Source organism: Apodemus sylvaticus, chromosome 8, assembly GCF_947179515.1.
Source record: "Apodemus sylvaticus chromosome 8, mApoSyl1.1, whole genome shotgun sequence".
Classification (NCBI taxonomy): domain Eukaryota; kingdom Metazoa; phylum Chordata; class Mammalia; order Rodentia; family Muridae; genus Apodemus; species Apodemus sylvaticus.
Genome location: NC_067479.1, coordinates 80902422 through 80923494, shown reverse-complemented (window position 1 = coordinate 80923494; position 21073 = coordinate 80902422). Strand labels below are relative to the sequence as shown.

Genomic DNA, 21073 nt, shown 5'->3' with positions numbered 1-21073 from the left:
TAGGTGGATACAGCCAAGACAACTTTGCTCACACCATTGCATCTACCCTACAACAGCCACCTCACAAGGCAATCAGGACAGTCGCTTCTTATGAGAAAGTGGGACTCAGAGGAGCACACCCAACTCCATCAGCATCAGCAAGCCGACTCCATCTTCACAGTCTCCTCCCCTCATCTCTTGGTATCCCTCCTTCCATCCCATTGTCCCTCGTGCTGTTTGCTGGTCTATTCCATAAATGCAACACACACACACACACACACACACACACACACACACACACGGGGGGGGGGGGAGGGACAGAGAGAAGAGACAGACAGACAGATGGAGAGAGAGGAGAGATAGACAGTAGGAGAGAGAGAGAAGAGAGATCATGAATTTGTAAGCCAGCAGGCCCACCTCTCAGCCCTGAGCCCCTGTCCTGTCTTCATACTATCTTGCCATATGGGTCTGAGGAACACGGAGTCTCTGGGGATGAGGATTTGTTTTTATGTTCCCAGCCTAGAACAGTGCCCAGCTGCTATTGAGCTCAACTGCAGACTAGGGGGAGAACAAAGAGAGAACAGATGTAGGGAGAGGTGGGAGCTTTGTATAATACGAAAGCTTCAAATTCTCACCACCTGGAGGGAAAGGATGTCCTGACATGTCACATAGAAGCTAGGAGCACTATGGTGCTCAAAGTTCTCTTTCTAATGGTTTACACCTTGTTATTATCCTATGCCCAGGAAAGATATCAAACCAACCTTCCTCCCACTAGGGATTGCAACTTACGAAACAAGCACTTTGCCAACTGTCCTCCTTGAAGGCCAGTGCTAGACTGATGTCACTGTAATTTCTTTCCTACTTGTCCCTGAGAGATCTCTGGGCCTGACTTCCTGTCATCTGCTTTCTCACACATCCTTGCTTGGTAGCTCTGAATAGGGGCCATTAATACCTTCCCTTTGCCTTGATGTTTACACTGTAGAGTTATATTTGGGGCAGGAAGGATCCATAGATTTGTCAGGGTGGAAAATTAATCCCCACGGGTTAAGGAGAACACCAGACTGAGTTCTGTTCAGACTATCTCCTGGCCTGCTTCTCAATATGGCACTCCTTGGAGATCTGGAATGTGAACTTGATGGTCACAAGTTATTGAGACAGGGTCTGTCACTAACTTAGAACTCACAAACAGGCTAGGCTACCTAGTCAGTAAGCTACAAGCATCTACCTGTCTCTTTCTCCTCAGCTCTGGGATTACTAGTACACCGGAATCATCATCATCATTATTATTATTATTATTATCATCATCATCATCATCATCATCATCATCAATGTAACTTCTAGGTTACAACTGTCAAAACAAGCATTTTACTAACTAAGCCATCTGCGGTTCCCTCTTTTGGTGTGGTCACACTGCCACCCTTGTAGGTTAACATAGGAGCTAATGTTTGGGTATATCGGTTTCCTGGCAAACAATTTAGTTCTTAGTATAACCAAAATCTCCCACACGAACCATGCAGTCCAGCCATGTGGCACAACCCAGAAAGGGCTCTGGAGCAACTGACAGTGTCTCAAATGCATTTGGGTGACATTGGCCACGGAGATGTCACAGCAAGGCCTCATGTGGTCCCTGGCTGGCCCCACCTGCCCCCTCCCTTTCTTCAGAGATGTGCTGGACAGGAGGTTGAAACTCTTACACTACAAGCATTTCTCCGGTGGTTGAGTCAGGAGAGGCAGTAGGTATTCTTTGAATATGGCTAATTTAACTAGCTTGTCTCCACCTACCCTGCCCTTTTCTCAGATCAAGGCAAGGCCCAAAGGCAGGGGCACCAGTCCCACGCTGACCCCAGACTCCAGGGAAGGTGGGAACAATGAGGAGCACATGTTGAGGGCAGATCAGACCTGGCTCCCCATCCCACTGTGTCCCCCCAGAAGCACTCTTCTCAGAGGCAAATGGTCGTCTTGCTCTAGGTGTCACAGGGTACAGGACTGAGACTCAGGCTGAGGCCGGAAGATTTTGACTTCCAGGCCAACTTGATGCAAAGAGGGAGAACTTGTATCCAAAGCCTAAGAGTCCTGGGAGCAGAGGTGGCTCACTTTCTCTTCAACTTAGACCATACGGCAGTGCTGAGCAGGGCTGGGATATTTCTGGGGCTAATTAGAATTTCACCTCCTTCCTAAATAAAACTTGTGGCAACTAGATCAAATCACAGTTCAAGCTTCATTTACACACACACTCACACACACACACACACACACACACACACACACACCACCCAAAGAGCAGCCTCCCAACAGTTGAAAGAGTTTGGCTTGCCAATGTCTGCTGTCTTTCAGAACTGAGTTGTACCCCAAGCCTGCCCCTGGCACCTTTCCTTTGTCCTGTCTACTCATGGGAAAGGCTGGGCTCAGAGTTCTCATGTTCTTCAAGTCTACGTTCATTGACACCATCAAGCCATTGTCCTGATACAAGAAGATCTTAGAAATGCTTTGGAATTTTGTATGTCAAGCTTTTAATATCATCTTCTTGCTAATCTGGGATCTCAGGATATAAAGTGCTTCATTTGTTTTTTGTTTTTGTTTTTGTTTATTGAAAGGGGAAGTAAAGGGAAGTAAAAACACTTTATGATAAAATTAAAGATTTACATGGAAAATATTTCAGATAAACACGTTAAAATTGACAACTTTCATGGAAAATTAAAGAGTAAAGTGGTAGACATGTAAAACATTGCTAAATTAATTGAAATATGGGATAGAAACATTTTATAATAGAATTGAAGATTTACGCGGAAAATATTTCAGATAAAATTGTAGAAAATGTAGAAAAACATGTTAGAATTGAAGATTGTCATGGAAAATTTTATATAGATATAATAATGGTAGGTATAAAAGTATTCCTAAGTTGATTGAAAGTGGAATTATAAACATTTTCTGATAAAACTGAAGATTTACATGAGAAATTTTTTCATTAGTCTATGTCTTTTTATTGGGGAGTTGAGTCCGTTGTTGTTAAAGAGATATTAGGGAATAGTGATTATTGCTTCCTGTTATTTTTGATGTTATTTTTTTGTTTGTGTGGGTATCTTCTTTTGGGTTTGTTGAAAGATTACTTTCTTGCTTTTTCTAGGGTGTAGTTTCCCTCTTTGTGTTGGCATTTTCCATAAATTATCCTTTGTAGGGCTGGATTTGTGGACAGATATTGTGTAAATTTGGTTTTATCATGGAATATCTTGGTTTTGCCACCTATGATGATTGAGAATTTTGCTGGGTATAGTAGCCTGGGCTGGCATTTGTGTTCACTTAGGGTCTGTATGAGGTCTGCCCAGGATCTTCTAGCTTTCATCGTCTCTGGTAAGAAGTCTGGTGTGATTCTGGTAGGTCTGCCTTTATCAGTTACTTGCCCTTTTCCCCTTACTGCTTTTACTATTCTTTCTTTGTTTAGTGAATTTGGTGTTTTGATTATTATGTGCCAGGAGGACTTTCTGTTCTGGTCTAGTCTGTTTGGAGTTCTGAAGGCTTCTTATATGTTCATGGGCATCTCTTTCTCTAGGTTAGGAAAGTTTTCTTCTACAATTTTGTTGAAGATATTTACTGGGCCTTTAAGATATAAATCCTCGCTCTCAACTATACCTATAATCCTTAGGTTTGGTCTTCTCATTGTGTCCTGGAGTTCCTGGATGTTTTGGGTTACCAGCTTTATGCATTTTGCATTTTCTTTGACTGTTGAGTCAATGTTTTCTATGATATCTTCAGCACCTGAAGTTCTTTCTTCTGTCTCTTGTATTCTGTTGTTGATGCTTGTGTCTATGACTCCTGAATTCTTTCCAAGGTTTTCTATCTCCAGAGATGTCTCATTTTGTGATTTCTTTTTTGTTTCTATTTCCACTTTTAGATCCTGGATGGTTTTGTTCAGTTCCTTCACTTGATTGTGTTTTCCTGTAATTCTTTAAGGGATTTTCGTGTTTCTTCTTTAAGGGCTTCTGCCTGTTGACTCATGATCTCCTGTATTTCTTTAAGGGATTTTTATGTTTCCTCTTTAAGGGCTTTTACCTGTTGACCAAATGTTCTTCTGCATTTCTTTAAGAGAGTCATTTAAGTCTTTCTTGAAGCCCTCTATCAGCATCATGAGATACGATTTTAAATCCAACTCTTGCTTTTCTGGTGTGTTGGGGTATCCAGGACTTGCTGTGGTGGGAGAACTGGGTTCTGATGTTGCCATGCGGCCTTGGTTTCTGTTGGTATGGTTCTTGTGCTTGCCTTTCGCCATCTGGTTATCTCTGGTGCTAGTTGGTATTGTTGTCTCTGGCTGGAGTTTATTCCTCCTGTGGGCCTGTAAGCCTGTGTCCTTACTCCTCTGAGCTCAAAAGTAAAAGCACTGCTGGGAGATCTCTCTCTCTCCTGGCAGGCTATGCACAGGAGACTGTGGAGTTTCCCCAGATCCCTGGTACAAATGGCAGCAGGAAGACTTCCGTGCCCAACTGTTCCATGATCACAGAAGGCTGTGAAGTCTCCCCGGAAGTGCTTCATTTGTAATTAAGACCCTGATAGGTGGTGTTCCTTCTAGATCCCAGAGAGAACCAATCAGAGCTGCATAAGCATTGGCAAGGTGGCCACACCTCACACGGCCCCAGCTAGGACCCCAGCTACCTGGGCCTGTCCAAACCCCATCATCCCTACCAGAAACACTTTCATTCATTTTTCTAATAAGTAATGCCAAGAATCTCAAAATAAATGTGCAAAATAACCTATATTTGTGAGTGTATACATGTGTATGCACTCAAGTGTGCACATGTGAGAGAGAGGGAGAGAGGGAGAGAGGGGGAGGCAGGAGAGAGAAAAGGAAGGAAGAAGGGAGGGAGGGAGAGAGATGGAGGGAGAGACACAGAGAGAGACAGCGAACTGAACTAACCGAACGAACGAGGGAGAAAGGAGAGGGAGGGAGGACAGAGAGGGAGAAAGTGGAGAAGGAAAAAGAGAGAGGGGAGGGGAAGGGAAGAAGAGAAAGTGTGTGTAGATCAGAGGTTGACAGTTGGTATCAGTTGTCTTTCTCTATTACCCCCCCCCTTTTTATTGGGGTTCTCTCATGAGCAGCTAGCTGGCTCTGTTAGCCAGCTGTTTAGGAAACCTGTCCCTCAGCAGCACTGGGACTACAGGTGTGCACTGCTCGAGCCAGTTTTAACATGGAGACCGGGATCTGAATTCAGATTCTCGTTCTTACACCACATGCACTTTAACAGCCGAGGCATCTGCGCAGCCTCAGATGTGTATATACATACAATTATCTATCCACCGGTTCTGTTATACATTAACCATGTTTGTCTTCAAACTATCTAAAACCATCTATCCCCTACTAAAAAGTTGCCTGAGTTTTTATTTATAATAAATTTCAGCTACCCTGTCCTATCCTGTCTGGTTGCAGCTCTGGGAGCATAGGGCAGAGAGAAGGGCCTAGAGGGGGGCAGATGCCCTGATCTCACTGAAGTCCCCTCTCTCTAACCCAGGACATCATCGAAGGGGGCAGCCTGCGCATCCCCCTCCAGGAGCTGCATCAGATGATCTTGACCCCCATCAAGGCCTACAGCTCTCCTAGTACCACCCCTGAGGTGCGCCGCCGTGAGCCCTCGCTGATGGAGAGCCCAAGCCCTGACTGCAAAGACAGCGCTGCAGCAGCCACCAGTGCCACAGCCGGTGCCTCAGCCGGTGCCAGCGGTGGGCTGCAACCATCCCAGCTGAGCAGCTGCGACGGGGAGCTGGCTGTCGCCCCTCTGCCGGAGGGGGACCTGCCGGGGCAGTTCACCCGAGTCATGGGGAAAGGTATTGTTCTCTCAGAGAGCCCTAGCCAGAGACCCAAGAGTCCTGAGGGCTGTGATGAGGTAGAGAAGAGGGGACCTAGAATGAACTTCTGTAACCAGTAGGTGGCAGTAGCACCCCTACAGAAACAAGAGGCTTCTGTAACCAGTAGGTGGCAGTAGCGCCCCTACAGAAACAAGAGGCTTCTGTAACCAGTAGGTGGCAGTAGCGCCCCTACAGAAACAAGAGGCTTCCGTAACCAGTAGGTGGCAGTAGCGCCCCTACAGAAACAAGAGGCTTCCGTAACCAGTAGGTAGCAGTAGCGCCCCTACAGAAACAAGAGGCTTGCCCATCGGACATCTCAACTCCAGTCTGTGGACCCCTCAAGGCATGCTGGGCCCTTCCAGTACTGGATCTATTATTGAACCTTGAACCTTCAGAGACAAAGAAATGGGGCAGACACCATCTGCCTGCTTAGCTGTTAACCTCGTGTTCATTAACCTAAGGCAATTGGGTCACTTGTAATAGTCACAGGGTACTCAGGACCCAACTGATGGTGCTGTGGTACCCGAGGTGAGAGGTGGCACTCACACACAGAGCCTGAAGCTGGATCATGAGCACCTTGAGTCACAACTAAACTGTGCTGGGTCACCAGGGCAGAATAGAGCTAAGTGGACCCCGTGGGCCACACCACCCTTCCTGCCTGCACTACCCTCTGCCTTCCCTGCAGTCAGGCCTTTGTGACCACATTTTGGAAAATGCACCCCTTTGAATTAATTGTGCTCCCCCAACATCCTTCACAAGATATTCTGATCATTATGAATGGTAGTAAATACTAGTCTTTTTACTTTAAGAAAGAGGGAACCATGATTTGTCCTTCAAACAGCCAAATTCTCACCCCCACAGAAGTGGACCTGTGCCTTGTAAATTAAGTGAGGGCAACACCTCTGATACAAGCTTCTAAAAAGATCTAAACCCACTGAACCCTGATGCTCCCCTGGGCAGGGGTAAGGAGGAGCTGGTGGCCAGAACAAGCCTTTTCAAACCCCTTCCCACCCCTAAGCTCGGTTGCATCCTGGGAAAGACCCAGCTCAACAAAGCCACCTGAGAGTGCTCCATATCCCATCCCTCCCTGTATAGAGGGGATCGCCGTGGGGCTCAGCCTAGGGAGATAGCACTCCTCAGCACCACGTCTGATTAAACTGTAACTACCGTGTGAGAAGCCACAACCAGGGTGACACAGTACACCGTATAAAAACAGTGGAAAATGGAAACCAGTGATCTCCTTCCTACTCCCACCAAACCTGCCATCTCCTCTCTAGGGACGGCTACTATTGAATGTGGGGGTGCCCTCTCAAAAACCTTCATCCTCATGCATGTATGTGTGACTCTCTGTTCTTACACAGGCTTTAAGATCCTTTCGTATTGATTTCCATAAACTTTACATATGTGCATATTTATGTCAGTCCAAGAAGCACCATCCTTTCAGGTAGCAACTGATCAGCTGTGTGTGTGTGTGTGTGTGTGTGTGTGTGTGTGTGTGTGTGTGTGTGTGTTTATTTAATATTTATACGTACAGATTATTTAACAAGGTCCCCACGGGTAGACCTTGAGGCCATTTCCATGGTGTTTTTGCAAACACTATTATTCTGGAAGCTGTGTGTTGGAGCACGGAATTGGTGGGCATCTGTGAGGGCATCCTGACGTAGGAGGGGAAAAGACTCAGATATGATGCCCAACTTTTGAGCTTGGTGCGCTTCAAATGACAGATACCCAATGCTTCGACTCCTTTGCAGGTGGCCTTTACATTAAGGGCAGAGTGGGCCGTGGACATGGCCATAAAAACTGTAGTATGTTGCAGGGCAATCGTGTCGCACACCTTTAATCCCAGCACCGAGGAGGCAAAAGCAAGCAGAGCTCTTGATTTCGAGGGCACCCTAGTCTATAGAATGAATTTCAGGACAGCCAGGACTACACAGAGAAACCCTGTGTCAAAAAAAAAAAAAAAAAAAAAAAGCAGGGCAGGGGAAACCTAGTACATATGTGTGTTCTACCCACAGAGGAACATTGCCCCATCTTTTCTGGCACATGCTTGAGTGTGTAGGTGAGGGTGTGTGTGGATAAATGTGTATCACACTGAGAAAATAAGCCAGCAAATGACTGAATGGCAGATTTCTTCTGCTCCATGCACGCTCCATGCACGCCTACATGCATCTCAGCCAAAATGTGGCTCCAGCCTCGTTCCTCTACACACAAACACCACTGCCTTCCCACCTGCTGAGGGGTGTGTGGTCCATTCATAAAACGGGGTTGCTCCCCCGACTGTGGCAGAGGGCTCAGCGCCACCTGCACACACAGAACCCAAGAGCCCTGTTTCTTGTCTCACAGAGCGTCTGTCCTCAGGCCTGTGTCTGAGGGCTTAATATAGAATGCTATGGCGGGAACTAACCCAAGGAGTTTCTGGGGTGAGGGCTCCTGTGGCAACTGAGCATTTGACTTCAGTGGAACGATGAGCCTCCCCCTGCTTTCTGTGAGCCTTGTGCAATGTCACAGACATACATTCCTCAGAAGGCCTGGGTTCTGAAAGAGACAGAGCCCAGAAGCTGAAAGAGTGTGCAGTGTTCTGATTCTTGTCTTCTTACTTCACAGTGTGCACACAGCTCTTGGTCTCCAGACCCGATGAGGAAAATATAAGCTCCTATCTACAGCTCTTAGACAAGTGTCTCGTTCACGAGGTAAGTAACAACTGATTTAAACCTGTCCCTCTGGCTGCTTAGAAATGCTGCCCAGAGTTTCTAGGATTCGATCGCTTTGGTTTCCAGAAACTTGTTTTTGACAAGTACATGGCCATTAGCAACAACTGCGACAGAACTAGGCTGTGGCCACCTCTGACTAAGTCTCTGCCAAATGGGTGTCCCCTTGACATCAGAATTCACCAGAGAGAGAACGCTGATATCACAGGATTCCTGGGAAGAACTTCAGGCCCCAGAAGAACCCAGGTGACCAGATCCGGGCTGACTAATGCGTAGAACTGCTACCCAGCCCTAGATAAAGTCTTCTTTACACTGTGTGATCAAACACTGTCTTTTAGTGTAGAAAAAGTAGGGGAGAGAGGGAGAGTACAGAAAGGAAATAATGACCAGGGGGGAAAGTGATGGCTGCCCGGGCTGTTTGAATTTGTGGTTGTTATAGAGCCTGTAGTCACCATCTACCTTGGGAAGGAGACTGAGGCGGGTAGACTGCAGACTCCCTGAGTGCGGTCTTCATGTAAAAGCTGTAAGACTCCTGGCCTGACTAGGCTGGTGAGTATTCCTCAGCCCACAGAGAACAGAGCCTGAGACTCAGACTCAGGCCATCAGTGGCTCTGTGGGTACCCTCTCCTGATAAGTCATACTCTAAGATCCAGATTAGGGAAAACATGGAGCCAGATAAATAAGGTAGTGAGGGTTTGATGTGAGGATGGGGTGGCTACACCCCTCACATTTACTTGTTGGTAGTCAGAACCCCAAGAGTTCAATGGGCAGTAGGTGGCCAGCACAGAGGCCTGACCCTGCTCTGCCTTCCCATTCAATCTCCCAGTGGCCCAGGCGTCTCTTACCATTCTTAGAAGGCTCTTCCTTCTTCTGGTCTGATGCTCTCCCACATCACATCCTCTTCACATTCTCCTGAGGTTTCATCCCAGACAATCACTCTCTGCTACCCGACTCTCATCTTGATAGTGTCTTCTCTGTGCAGCATGAACTTTCGTCACACATCCAGCCCAGCCAGAGGTCTCTGCTGCTTTGAGCGCAGCAATCAACTGTCCAGGTCATGAGCTCAGTCATCCCACCCTCTGAAATAGTTACTCCAAAGTCCTAGACTTTCAGCTGAACAAAAACAACTATTTCTCAATCACCCAGAACATTGTGAGGCCTCGCCTAACAATGGCTGAAGGCCTTCCTTACCTGATTATTTCAGTAAAGGACAAGACCATCCCTGGGAGCTCACACTGACTCTTTGCTGGTTGCAATCCTGATGTGACACTTGATTTTTGTCTCAGAAAAATAAAAGATAGAAGGGAAGGCAAGAATTCTGTATACTTTTAGGGAGAAGTTAAGCCAGCTCCCTAAGAGGCTTTTGGTATAGGGACACTGGGGAAGATAAACAGAAAATAGGTGTACAAGCTACTTTTCTCTTCCTGAGATCAAATCCCTAAATAAAAGCAGCCTTCAAGAAGAAAAATCTTTGTTTCCCACATGGGAAAGGTACGCGAGGAAGAGCCTTCCACTAGTGGGGGCCGGGAACCTGAAATGTCCCGTTTCTACCTCACTCGGCATGACACCAAGAGGCCTGGGGATGTTGGGTAAGAGCCAGGGTGAGTCTATGGCCCATAATGCCTGCCCTTAGGTCTACCACTGAGGCCACGCCTTCTACAATCTGCCAGAACAACACCACAGCTGTGACAGGAGTTCAAATCATGAGCCTGTCGGGGGACATTTTCCAGGACAATAAGACCTCTGCAGAGGTTCCCTCCTCCCACGGTGCCTCAAAACTCAAAGATGGAGTGGTGGGTGCCTAAGCTACCGCTGGAAGCCAGGGCACTTCTCCAGCACTAGAAAGGACTGCCTCAGAGCTGAGGCCAGAAGTCCAGCTGTAGCACTGTGGTGCAGCTGACTTCTGAAGCTGGGGAGGCACCCTGGTGCAGAGGAGCTGTTGCTGCTCCTGCAGAGGGCCTGAGATCAATTGGCAGCACTCATAATAAGTGGTTCACAACTATCTGTGATCCTAATGCCAGGGACCTTCCATAGATACCTTCTCCTGGCCTCCATGGGCAGCCACACAAATGGGTGCATGCTAACATGCAGGACTCACACACACACACACACACACACGCATGCATGCACACAGGCCTACATAAATAAAAATATAAAAATGAAAATCTTTAAAGAAAAAACAAGGCACAGTTCTAAGAACCCAAGAGTTGAGGTAGAATCCAGGCTCTGCCCTGGAGGAGCTGGGGTAGGTGGGTCAGAAAAAGAGCTATGCTCTGTAAATGCAAACAGGACTTGTCTCTGTCCCTGTGCCCTTAGCACTGAGGCTTTTAGACTTGAGAGGGAAAGATGGTTTTCCCTTCAGCTCAAGTTATTTGAACCCATGAGACCAAATAACGAAAGAGTCCAGCTGCCTCCACGGAACTGTGCATAAGCCTCTGATTGGTCTAACCTGGCCTTGAAACATCACCCTGACCCCTCGCCCATCCCATGTGCCCTCCCTGAGACCCCTGAATTTTCATCTCTGGCAATCCCAAGTTCTCAGCGCAAAGAGGACTCAATGTGGCCCCATCTTCTGTTTACCAGAGACTACCTCCTTCACAGGCTAGCTGGGTCTCATGGCAGGTCTTTCTGACTGAATTCATGTCAGATGGAGAGGTCTACACCCTGCTATGGAAGGAAACGTGTTGTTTGAGGCTTTGATTGTGGATAATTTTCCACAGCCAAGGATTCCATGTTGGCAGCACACTCCTGTCTTGGGGGGGGGGGGGTAGTAGGCAGCACAGGAGTAACAAGGTTTAGACCTGAGCCTCAGACGGGTCCTCTCACAGCCAAGGCCTCCTGTTCCCCAGCTTGAATCGGGAAGGTGTTCACTAAATGGAGGCACCTCCCTTCCTAAGGAGGAAGGGCCCAACTCACTAAAGTAAACTGAAGAACAGGGAGATTCTGCGTGTTACCTACGATGCCAGTTCACGTTGGTACCTGATTCAGCAGACCAGGCTCCTTCTCTTCCCTGTCTGCAGTGGGCTTACTTCCCTTCGGAGACTTTGCACACAATGTGTAAACTACAGGACTGAGGGTGGCCATCTCTCTCCAGACAAATGGATTGCTCTGGGCCTGATGGGGCAGAAGCCTTGAACTGTGCAACTGGTAGTGTCTAGGAAATCAGCAGGCCTCAAATCTTCCTTCCCTGCCCTGAGCTGCTGGCACTGGGCCACCAGGGAAGGAGGTTGCAATGAGACAGTAGCCATCAGAAGGTTCCCTACAATGGAATACTAGAGACAGAACTCCATTTTCAGAGGCCCCTGGAGCCAGGCATGACATAACTTCAGCTCTCCTGCTAGATGCCTCCCAGCTGGGAAGAACTGCTCACTGAGCACCTATCACAGGATTGGTGGTGTCCTGGGGATGTTGGGCATCCACACTGTATCTACTTAGATGCTGTGTGCCACCTTAGGAGATAATCATCTACATAATGGCGTCCTTGGGAGGACATCTAGCCTCTCACTCCTTTGTGGTTCTAAGACTCTGAAGCCATTTGATTGTGCCACTATTGGGGCTAAAGGTTGTCACTGAAGAACTCACAGAGACCACCCCAAAGGGGGCATCTTTGTAGCCAAAGCCACCTGGTTAGGGTGTCAAGGAGCAGCATGTGGGGAACTGTTTAAGTGATTCTTTAGTATCTACTCCCAGTCCATTCACCCCCCAGAGACCCCTTTTGAGTGACCCTCAATTTCCAGAAAGCACCAACTCTTCAGCTGAGGTGGTGTGAGTGGGTTCATGGACTTGAGCCTTACCCATCTGCCTTCCTATGACCCACTGGGCTGAACCATCATCTCCAAGGCATCTCAGCCAGCACAGCTGTATCCTGTGTCCTCAGCATTTAGCTGGACAAGCTAATCCAAGTCAAGAGAGCCCATCTCCTTCCTGCCTTCCTTAATGCAACAGCAATGTCGGCCTTGAGCCCAGATGTCAGCTTCAATGAGCATTCCATGATCATCACCTACCAAGGAGGAGGTGATGGGGAGGAGGAAGTGATGGGAGGAGGAGGTGATGGGGAGGAGTCCCATGCTCACTTGCCAGTCGTGAGAACCCTGACCACACAGCCACGGGGACCTAGCTGTGTCCTTTAGTTAGGCATCTCCCCTTGAACTTCCTCAGTTCTGAGGAGAGCATTTTCATAGCTAAGTGGTATCCTTTGGCTTTTATCCACAAAGTTCTTCAGGATTTACATCCTTAAAAGATTAAGCATCCTCAGGAGAAAATTAAGCTGTCTTCTTTTTTTTTTTTCTAGTCAGTCAAGAAACCTGTTTCCTTTATAGAAAGCAAGCAGTTAGTCTGTTACTCTAAGTAATACTTTGTTACTACTTAAAGGATTCCATGCCTTTTTATTAAAACCCCTTGGGGATGTTTTCTGTTGCTGCTACTGATAACAAACCCAAGCAGAAGGCTTTCCCTCACTACGTGTTCCAAACCTCAGCTCAGGAACTTGGAGGACACTCATATGGCTCGGGACCCTCACCTGCTGGGACACCAGGAGTCTGCAGTGCTCCACCTGCACAGTTTTACCAGGGTACTTTATAAACTACCTCCTGGAAACCTGCTAGATTATTCAGTCATGCTTTGGAGTATTGGAGAGCACACACACACCCATCACCTACATCCAATGTTTTCCTTAGATAATTTTGATTTATTTGAATTTGAAAGCCCCCACATTAGGGACTTAGGACCCTAGGCTATGGTGAGTGCAAAGGTGCTACATGACAGGGAACATAACATAACTAGATGTGTACTGTGTGCTCTACATTGTATAGGTGTGTGCTCTAGATTGTATGTGTATGTGTATGTGGTATAGACTACGTGTGTGTGTGTGTGTGTGTGTGTGTGTGTGCTCTAGATTATATAGGTATGCGCTCTAGATTGCATAGGTGTGTGCTCTAGACTGCATAGGTGTGTGCTCTAGATTATATAGGTGTGTGCTCTAGATTGCATAGGTGTGTGCTCGAGATTGCATAGGTGTGTGCTCGAGATTGCATAGGTGAATGCTCTAGATTGCATAGGCATGTGCTCTAGATTGTATAGGTGTGTGCTATATACTGCATAGGTGTGTTCTGTAGACTGTATAGGTATGTGCTATATGCTAAAGATGAGATAGATATGTGTTACAGACACTAGGCAAAATGTCTGCCTATGCTCCAGCATTACTAGAAGACCTGAGAAAGCACCAGGCTTGCCTTCTTCCCTCAACTACAGGCAAGGTCAGGGTTGGTATACATGGGGGGAGCAGGGGGGTTCGGTTCATAGGGCACAAGGCTGTTTAACTAGAGACCTCTCAGAAAAAAAGCTCTAAGCCACAGACTGTTGCCATTCTCTGAGGCCCTGCAGCCACTCCAGAGTGACCACACGCCAGCAGGCTGATTGATTTTCAGAGTGGCTTAGACTTTCCATTGATTATGAAAATGCAGGGGGGTCTGCAAAGCTAGAATATCTAACAATCAATTTTGCGGCTCATCCCCAGTTGACAAATAGGGTGCAGGAAGGAGTCAGACAAGGGGAAGACAGGTGTGGGTCTTCAGGAAATGCAGCCGAAACACAAGGTTGTCAAAAGCTTAATGCCTGAACCAGGTGTTCCCAGTGCCAAATAACTTGAATCTTCAGCACAGATGGCTCCAATTTAAGCTGACTGCTGTCTGGACCAGGTTGGAAACAGGTGGGGGGAAGGAGCTGCTGTAGAGACATCGGCGTTTTTCTTTATTAATTGTGTGCTTCTCCCTCTAACACCAGGCTGCGTCACCCATTTAAAAGTCCTGTTTGTTTTTGCAGGCATTTACAGAGACACAGAAAAAAAGATTGTTGTCATGGAAACAGCAGGTGCAGAAGCTCTTTCGGTCTTTCCCTCGGAAAACCCTTCTAGACATATCAGGATATCGACAGCAAAGAAAGTATGTTGGGATTTTGTTCTTTGTAATACATGGTGGCTCCCCGGTGCCTCGCTGGCTGCCTCAGTTCTAGGCGGGAATATGGCGGGCATCACTCCTCCTCCTTGAGAAGGAGGACAGCCTGTGGAGAGCACTGAATCACATGGCCTAAACAGGTTGTGGTAGGAGAAAGGCTGGTAGGAAGAGCCTCCCCACAGGAAGAGCTGAACCAGAGCATCTGTGCCTCGATACCTGCGGTCAGAATGGTGGTGCTCCTCTAGGTGTGAGAAACATGATCTCAGGATGCAGTGAATGCCAGCAAAACTCGGGAGGGGGGAGGTTGAGCCACCACGCGGGGCTCTGAACGGACCTGAGCGGGCTCCTCTATCAGTACCTTAAGTGGTAGTGTAATGCCTTTCTCCCTTCTAGCTGCAGACAAGCTAATTATAGTCGGTGGCAGGGTGAAGAGCCCAGTGCTTGTCTATTTTGGTCTGAGCTGCGGTCTAATAGCGGGGCAGGACCATTCTCGATTTTTCATAGTAGCTCAGCTTTGTGGATGCAGTTAAAAATACGCCTGGTCACACCTCAGAACACGGCACCTTAATACAGCTGTAAATGAGAGGCCAGGTGCATGGGAGATGGGAAGCGAAGGTTAAATTATAGAAGCAAAGGAGTGGGGGGGGGGGGGGGGGGGCTGGCTCAAGCCTGAACAAGGATTTGGGAATAAGGAAGCGATCACACTGATATCCTACAGGGAATCGCCATTTTGTGTTAACGTCCTCAAACATAAACAGATAAATATTCATTCTTCACTTGCACCTAACAGGTTCCGAAATTCATTTCTCAGTGCCAGTACAGAAGCTGTGTAGTTAAACGGGGGAGGAGGGGCTCATTTGCATGCACGTGGCCTTACTACTTGAAGGAAATAAGGCCAGCTGGAGTTTGAGAACCGTCCTCATGACAGATTTACTTAAAAATTAAGACGCTATCACATTCTACTACACGGTACTGTTATTTATTATGCAAACATTTAGTTAGCACATGCCCAGTGGCTTCTGAGCACTAAAAATATATCTGTTCATTCCATCCTCACGACAACCCTATGAAGTAGAACTGCTATTATTAACCTTAGTTTACAGATAAATTGATAGGCAGAGGCACCCAGGATACGGGAGCAAGCTGGCCAATGTTGGGCACCAGATCAGTACTCCTTACCACTGAAGAGCCAAGCGACTGCTGTGGTCTCAGGCTAATGCACAGAGAGGATATGCCGGCAAATTGATACTACTGCCAGCTCACCAGCCTCCAGCCCTTGGGGTTGCCAGCTCTGATGGGCTGCAGATCACTCTTGCATCAGCAGCCTCCATGCACAGCAAGACCTGCTCTTCAACTGCCTTGTGCTGCTGCCAAGCACCTCCTGTCTATGGGCGACACTCCCGATTCCCAGGTGAGGAGGTTCCCAGCTCCTGTTGCAGTACCGGCCTCTAGAGAAAATCATTCTGAAGTAGAGGTTGAAGATACCTGGCTTTTAAGCTCCTCTCACCAGCAACGCATCCCCTGCCTCTGTCTATCTAGAGAGAAGTGTGGACAGAGTGTGAGCCTCTACATACTGCTATAAGGTCAGGGCCAGCCTGAGGTCTGCCAGGTCAGAGTCTTTTTATTGACTAGATAAGAATGAATGCACCCACCAATCATGGATGTTCGAAAAGATGGTGCCACACCCATGAAACATATTCTGCTCTTCGCATTACCGCTGGGATATTTTTACACTGTTAATTTGTTTGGAAAAACTGTTTCTCCCATACAAAAGTAACCGCAGGCAAGCCCCTGCTTTAAATTATCTCACAAATCCCAAATTAATTGCTTCTTATTAATGTTATTTTTATCAAAGCCTTTTCATGCGTTTCAAGGAAAGGAAATCAGTTAGACTCAGAAAAGCAGAGAAGGTGAGGTATACAGGCTCAGAGGGGGGTGGGCCTGAGAATGGGAACTTAATTTGTTCTTTCTCTGGAAGCATAATTATTTCCTTAAGCTGAGTGGTCCTAACTGACCTCAGAGTTCAATCCCTCTGTCAACCGCAGCAACTCTAGACAAACCTGGCTTTGTAAAAATAACCTTTGGAGGACACCACAGCTGGACTCCGCCATCAGGAGAAAGATGGCCTCTCAAAATTCTGCCTCCACTATGCTGTAACCACCCCCCACTCCCCACCACCACCACCCCAGACCCTGGAATACTCTGGACTTTACTCCTTCTCCCAAACATCTGAGTCCTAACTCTTAGGAAATTCAAGGTTCTCTATTTCTCCCGTGACTGCCCCTAACAGAGCCCTCTGCCCTTTGTGTAGCCAGAAAATATAGTCTTGATCCTAGTCTGATGTTCTTGAGTAGTCTCAGCACTTGGGTAGTTGAGGCAGGAAGATAGTTTGAGGCTAGCTTGTGCTATACAGTGAGACCCTGTCTCAAAACAATTTTTCACACGCCACAGTGTTGCTTTCGGGGAAGAACAAATCATTTTAGCTCAACACTCATCCTCTACTGTTCTGCATATGAAATTGCCTTCTAAAAATCCAGCCACAGAGGGAAGTGAGAAAAATCTATTCACACTAAATAAGGGGTAGGAGGAGCCTTAGCAGATACTGATCATCTATCTGCCAGGTGGCCCAAATTCTGACTTCAGAAGCCAGAGAACTAGTTCTTAACAGCTGAGAGCGGAAATCTCCCCTTACTGCTACTTTTTCAAGTTACTTCCCTGGGGTCTGTGACGGCATGGAATCACTCTTAGCTCGCCTCACCCTAATTTTCAGTTCTCAGCGAGGAAAGGGAAGATAAGATAAACAAAGAGACCAAGAACCCTAGAGAAGAAGAAGCACTTCTTCTGAATGGAATCTACAACACCACTCTGGTCCTGGAAGAAGATAGACTTCCTGGATTCCTTTCCTGAACCTTCTCTCCCTACGAAATGTAGGAACTCTGGGAGCGATTGCACTGCCACTCAGACACCACCTCCCCCACAGTCACACACACACAGCCATCTCTGGCACAGGAAGTGATTACTATGAATGGCCCCCCTGGACTTCCAGGGGCTAAGTTAGCTCATCTGCAGGGGCTCTTCACGAGCATGAGGAAAACCCCCAGCTTACCAACCAAGCGACTCTGCCCCATCTAGTGGCCGTTGCTCACAACGCATGTCCTCTCCTCCCTCCTGAATAAGTTAAGCTGCCTGACTCCCTTGGAAAGAATGTGCCTTCCTGGAGCCACCCAGAACCCCGGGGCTGGTGGAGGCTTCTCTGCTGAGCTCATCCGACCCCACTGGAAGCAATCTCCTTCGTGGACCTGAAAATCGGAGCTTTGCCAGCCCTAGTGAGGCCCGCCCTGCAGGAAAGACCTGGGGAACGAAGAGACAGGACTGTCCTAGGTGTATATAGAATCATACACACACACCAGTGGCCTCTTATTTTGGAGAAATATCATGATGGCCTACTTTCAAACAGCCGTGACTGTGCAAAACGCTGACTCCTTGCCTCGGGCCTGGGACATAAGGAGCTTATATTTCAGTGGGGTCCACCACCGAAGACTGCTTACATACAGCCTGACCAGAAATGAACCACGCCATAATAGAGGACACACCAGAACGGAATCAGATCCAAATACTGATTCTACTATTTTGCGTTGTGGCTTCTTGAAAGGCACTATGCCCTCATGCAGAGACCCACAGGTTGGACTAGACAAGAATAGAAGGCAGGAGAATATTTGAGCTCCCCTTTTGGGTTCACATTTGAGTGCTGCCCCCTGCTGGTTGTCTGGGGATGGCAAAATCCTCAAGCTGTAAAGATTAGAAAGCCTGCTTCATAGGGTTGTCGTGCGCCAACATTTAGCATGTGATGTTGCTTTTAGATACTAGGTACAGTTTCAATCATAACCTGTTATGGGCACCCCCAAACCTCTTAAGTGTCAGTCCCAAAGAGGCCCCACTGGCAGCCTGGGCATGCCAGAACCTCTGGATCTCTTCTCTTTGCTCTAACAGTCGTGGCTTTGGGCAGTCCAACTCCCTCCCGACAGCCAGCTCTGTGGGCGGCGGCATGGGTAGGCGGAACCCACGACAATACCAGATCGCATCTCGGAACGTCCCTTCCGCCCGCCTTGGTCTCTTGGGCACCAGTGGCTTTGTCAGCTCCAACCAGCGCCACACCGGGGCCAACCCCACCATCATGAAACAAGGAAGACAGGTTTGTTCTGCTCTGGGGAGCAGGGAGGTTGACCAAGCTCAGGGGGTAAGGCTATAAGATGTTCCCAACCTTGATGATCTCCGGAATGGAAAGCTATGACCCTGGGGATCTAAACCACGGGGATAGCTGAGCCTGTGCTTCCCGGATAACCACTGTGTGTTGTGTCCCTGGAGATTGCAAAACCTACCCAGGGCTGTTGCTTGGGAAAATGAGTGCTATGTTAATCTCTGGGCCCCTTGTAGACAGGCATCCAAGGGCTCCTTCTGCTTCATCTTTGCCCCGCCCCAACCTACCCCACCACCTTCCAGGTCTAGTTGGGCATTTAATAAGCTTCCTTTGACTTTTTTCTTCTCATGGTCTCGGCTGTAATGGTGAGTCCACAGGATTATTTGGGAGGCTGTCCCTCACTGTGAGGTTGACCGTGACCTCGCTGTCTCCTGAGCCCAACCTTGCCTTTCCGTAAATGTTTGTTTCCTCAGCTCCATAGGGCAGTAGGGGTTGGCCTCGGGCCTGGGGACATAAAAACAGACCCAATGAGAGGTTGGCTTTAAAACAGGAAGGCTTCACCAGGAGGAGGCTGCTGGCATTCCCTCCCAATGGGAAGGGCATGTCTGAGAAGCCCCGGTAGCAGTTCTAGGCGAGATCACCACAGGACACGTGAACTGTGTGATACAGGCCTGTGGCCAGTACTGAGTCTCATTTTCTCCTCAATGTGGAGTAAGTTTGGGGACTCTCAAAAAGAAAATCAAACAAGAGCCCTAAACTCGTTGTACTGTTTACTACACGCATTTCTACATTGCTACAAGCTTTGCTGCCCCCTTTGAGAAATAAATGAAGTAAAAATGGTCTCTGGAGATGGGGAGAGGGAAAAGGTGGCCAGGATGAGCTCAAGCTTAAAGCGAGGCCTGGGAACGAGCATCAAATGAGCCGGTCTAAACCAGCTCTCTGTAAGTCCATGGCAGGTGGCACAGCCCTTTCCAAAACTCTCCTGGGATGCCTGTCTCCAGGGTTCCAGGTGGGGCTCTGCTTCCCCACTGTCCCATGGGGTCCGGACTAACGCCCCCCCTCTTGTCTGTCCCTCCCTAGAACCTCTGGTTTGCCAACCCTGGGGGCAGCAACAGCATGCCCAGCCGCACCCACAGCTCCGTCCAGAAGACCCGCTCGCTGCCCGTGCATACTTCCCCACAAAACATGCTGATGTTCCAGCAACCAGGTAGGGCCTGGCTAGCACACACTCCCTTCCCTTCCTCTCCCCTGACGCCGGGGAGAGGCCAGGATGCCAGAATAGATGCCCTGGTGACCCAGCCGGAAAGTGCTGCTGTGCCCCAACTGTCACCACACATTCTTCAGAGCTGCCTAAAGCCTTTCCTTTTTTAAACCACGCCTTGCCAGTGGGAGCAGAGGCTGCCTTGGGGGAGCCAGTGCCTGAAGTCCCAGCACTGGTTGCAATCTGATGGGGGATATTTCTGATACTTGTCAGATATCTAGATTCCTAGATTGATTAAACCAGTGATAGCTAATCCCTGGAAGAGATCGTGTGGAAAGAGAGAGGAGGGGGGAGGGGGAAGAATGTGTGCAAAGAGGATAAGACAATGAAAGAGAAAAACTTGAATGTTGGTGTCACCGTGGGACTGCATTGGAAAACAGAGCCATTGTTTCTTGATTCAAGAATAACTTGACAGAATGGACTCAAGGCCGAATGGGGAGACATGGTCTCAGTCACCATGCCTCCTAAAGCAAGCTGCCTCAATCCCACACAGCAAACAGATCGTTGAAGCCTTTCTCTGCACAGGCACTGACACTAGACTCCAGACTTGCACAAAATCATCTCAGCCATGGTTACATCTATCAGGATGTCCCCACCCCCAAGGAATAAACAAGAGATGCACCCTGTGTTTGGGTAACCTCAGCTACATCTCACAGCCTGGAGCCCTGTGTCCCAGAAACAATTGTTTACAAGGCTTTCGATTTCAGCGTCCCTGCAAATCTAGATTATTGGAACTCTAGAATATCCTAGGCCTTTCTTTCCCTCCACCCACCCCTCCCAATAAAGATTTTTTTTCTTGGAAGTTGCAAACCCTCCTTAAGGCCTTAAATCCCTCATAATGGCCAAAGCACAGCAACAATGCCTACTTCCGGGTTCTTCAGTGCCGGTGACCTGCTAAGCTAACCACAGCTCCCTCCAGGCTCTGCCCACTCAAACTCAGCACCTTCTGGGTGGTTCCTCTGCGGTATCGCCATAAAGGATGAGGCAAGTCAGAGCCTTGACCCAGAATCCCTCAGTGAGGAGACCGGAAGCTGTGGAAGTCTCCACTAAAGGTACAAAAGCCCCGGCCTCCTCTAGGCTTCCAGGCACACTTCCTGATAACCAAACAGTGACTTTGAAAGCTGGTCTTGCTTCTCAGCTTCCT

At 48.1% G+C, this 21073-nt stretch overlaps 1 protein-coding gene across 2 annotated transcripts in view; it reads left to right on the top strand.

The window, feature by feature from the left end:
- The window catches only part of Samd4a (sterile alpha motif domain containing 4A), a 221675-nt gene that overhangs the window by 184542 nt on the left and 16060 nt on the right, over nucleotides 1-21073 (top strand). For both annotated transcript variants that reach the window (XM_052191698.1, XM_052191696.1), the window contains 5 exons: nucleotides 5478-5790; nucleotides 8416-8501; nucleotides 14340-14458; nucleotides 18461-18662; nucleotides 19749-19875. In XM_052191698.1, coding sequence (XP_052047658.1) covers nucleotides 5478-5790; nucleotides 8416-8501; nucleotides 14340-14458; nucleotides 18461-18662; nucleotides 19749-19875 — 847 coding nt within the window. The remainder of the gene's footprint in view (nucleotides 1-5477; nucleotides 5791-8415; nucleotides 8502-14339; nucleotides 14459-18460; nucleotides 18663-19748; nucleotides 19876-21073) is intronic.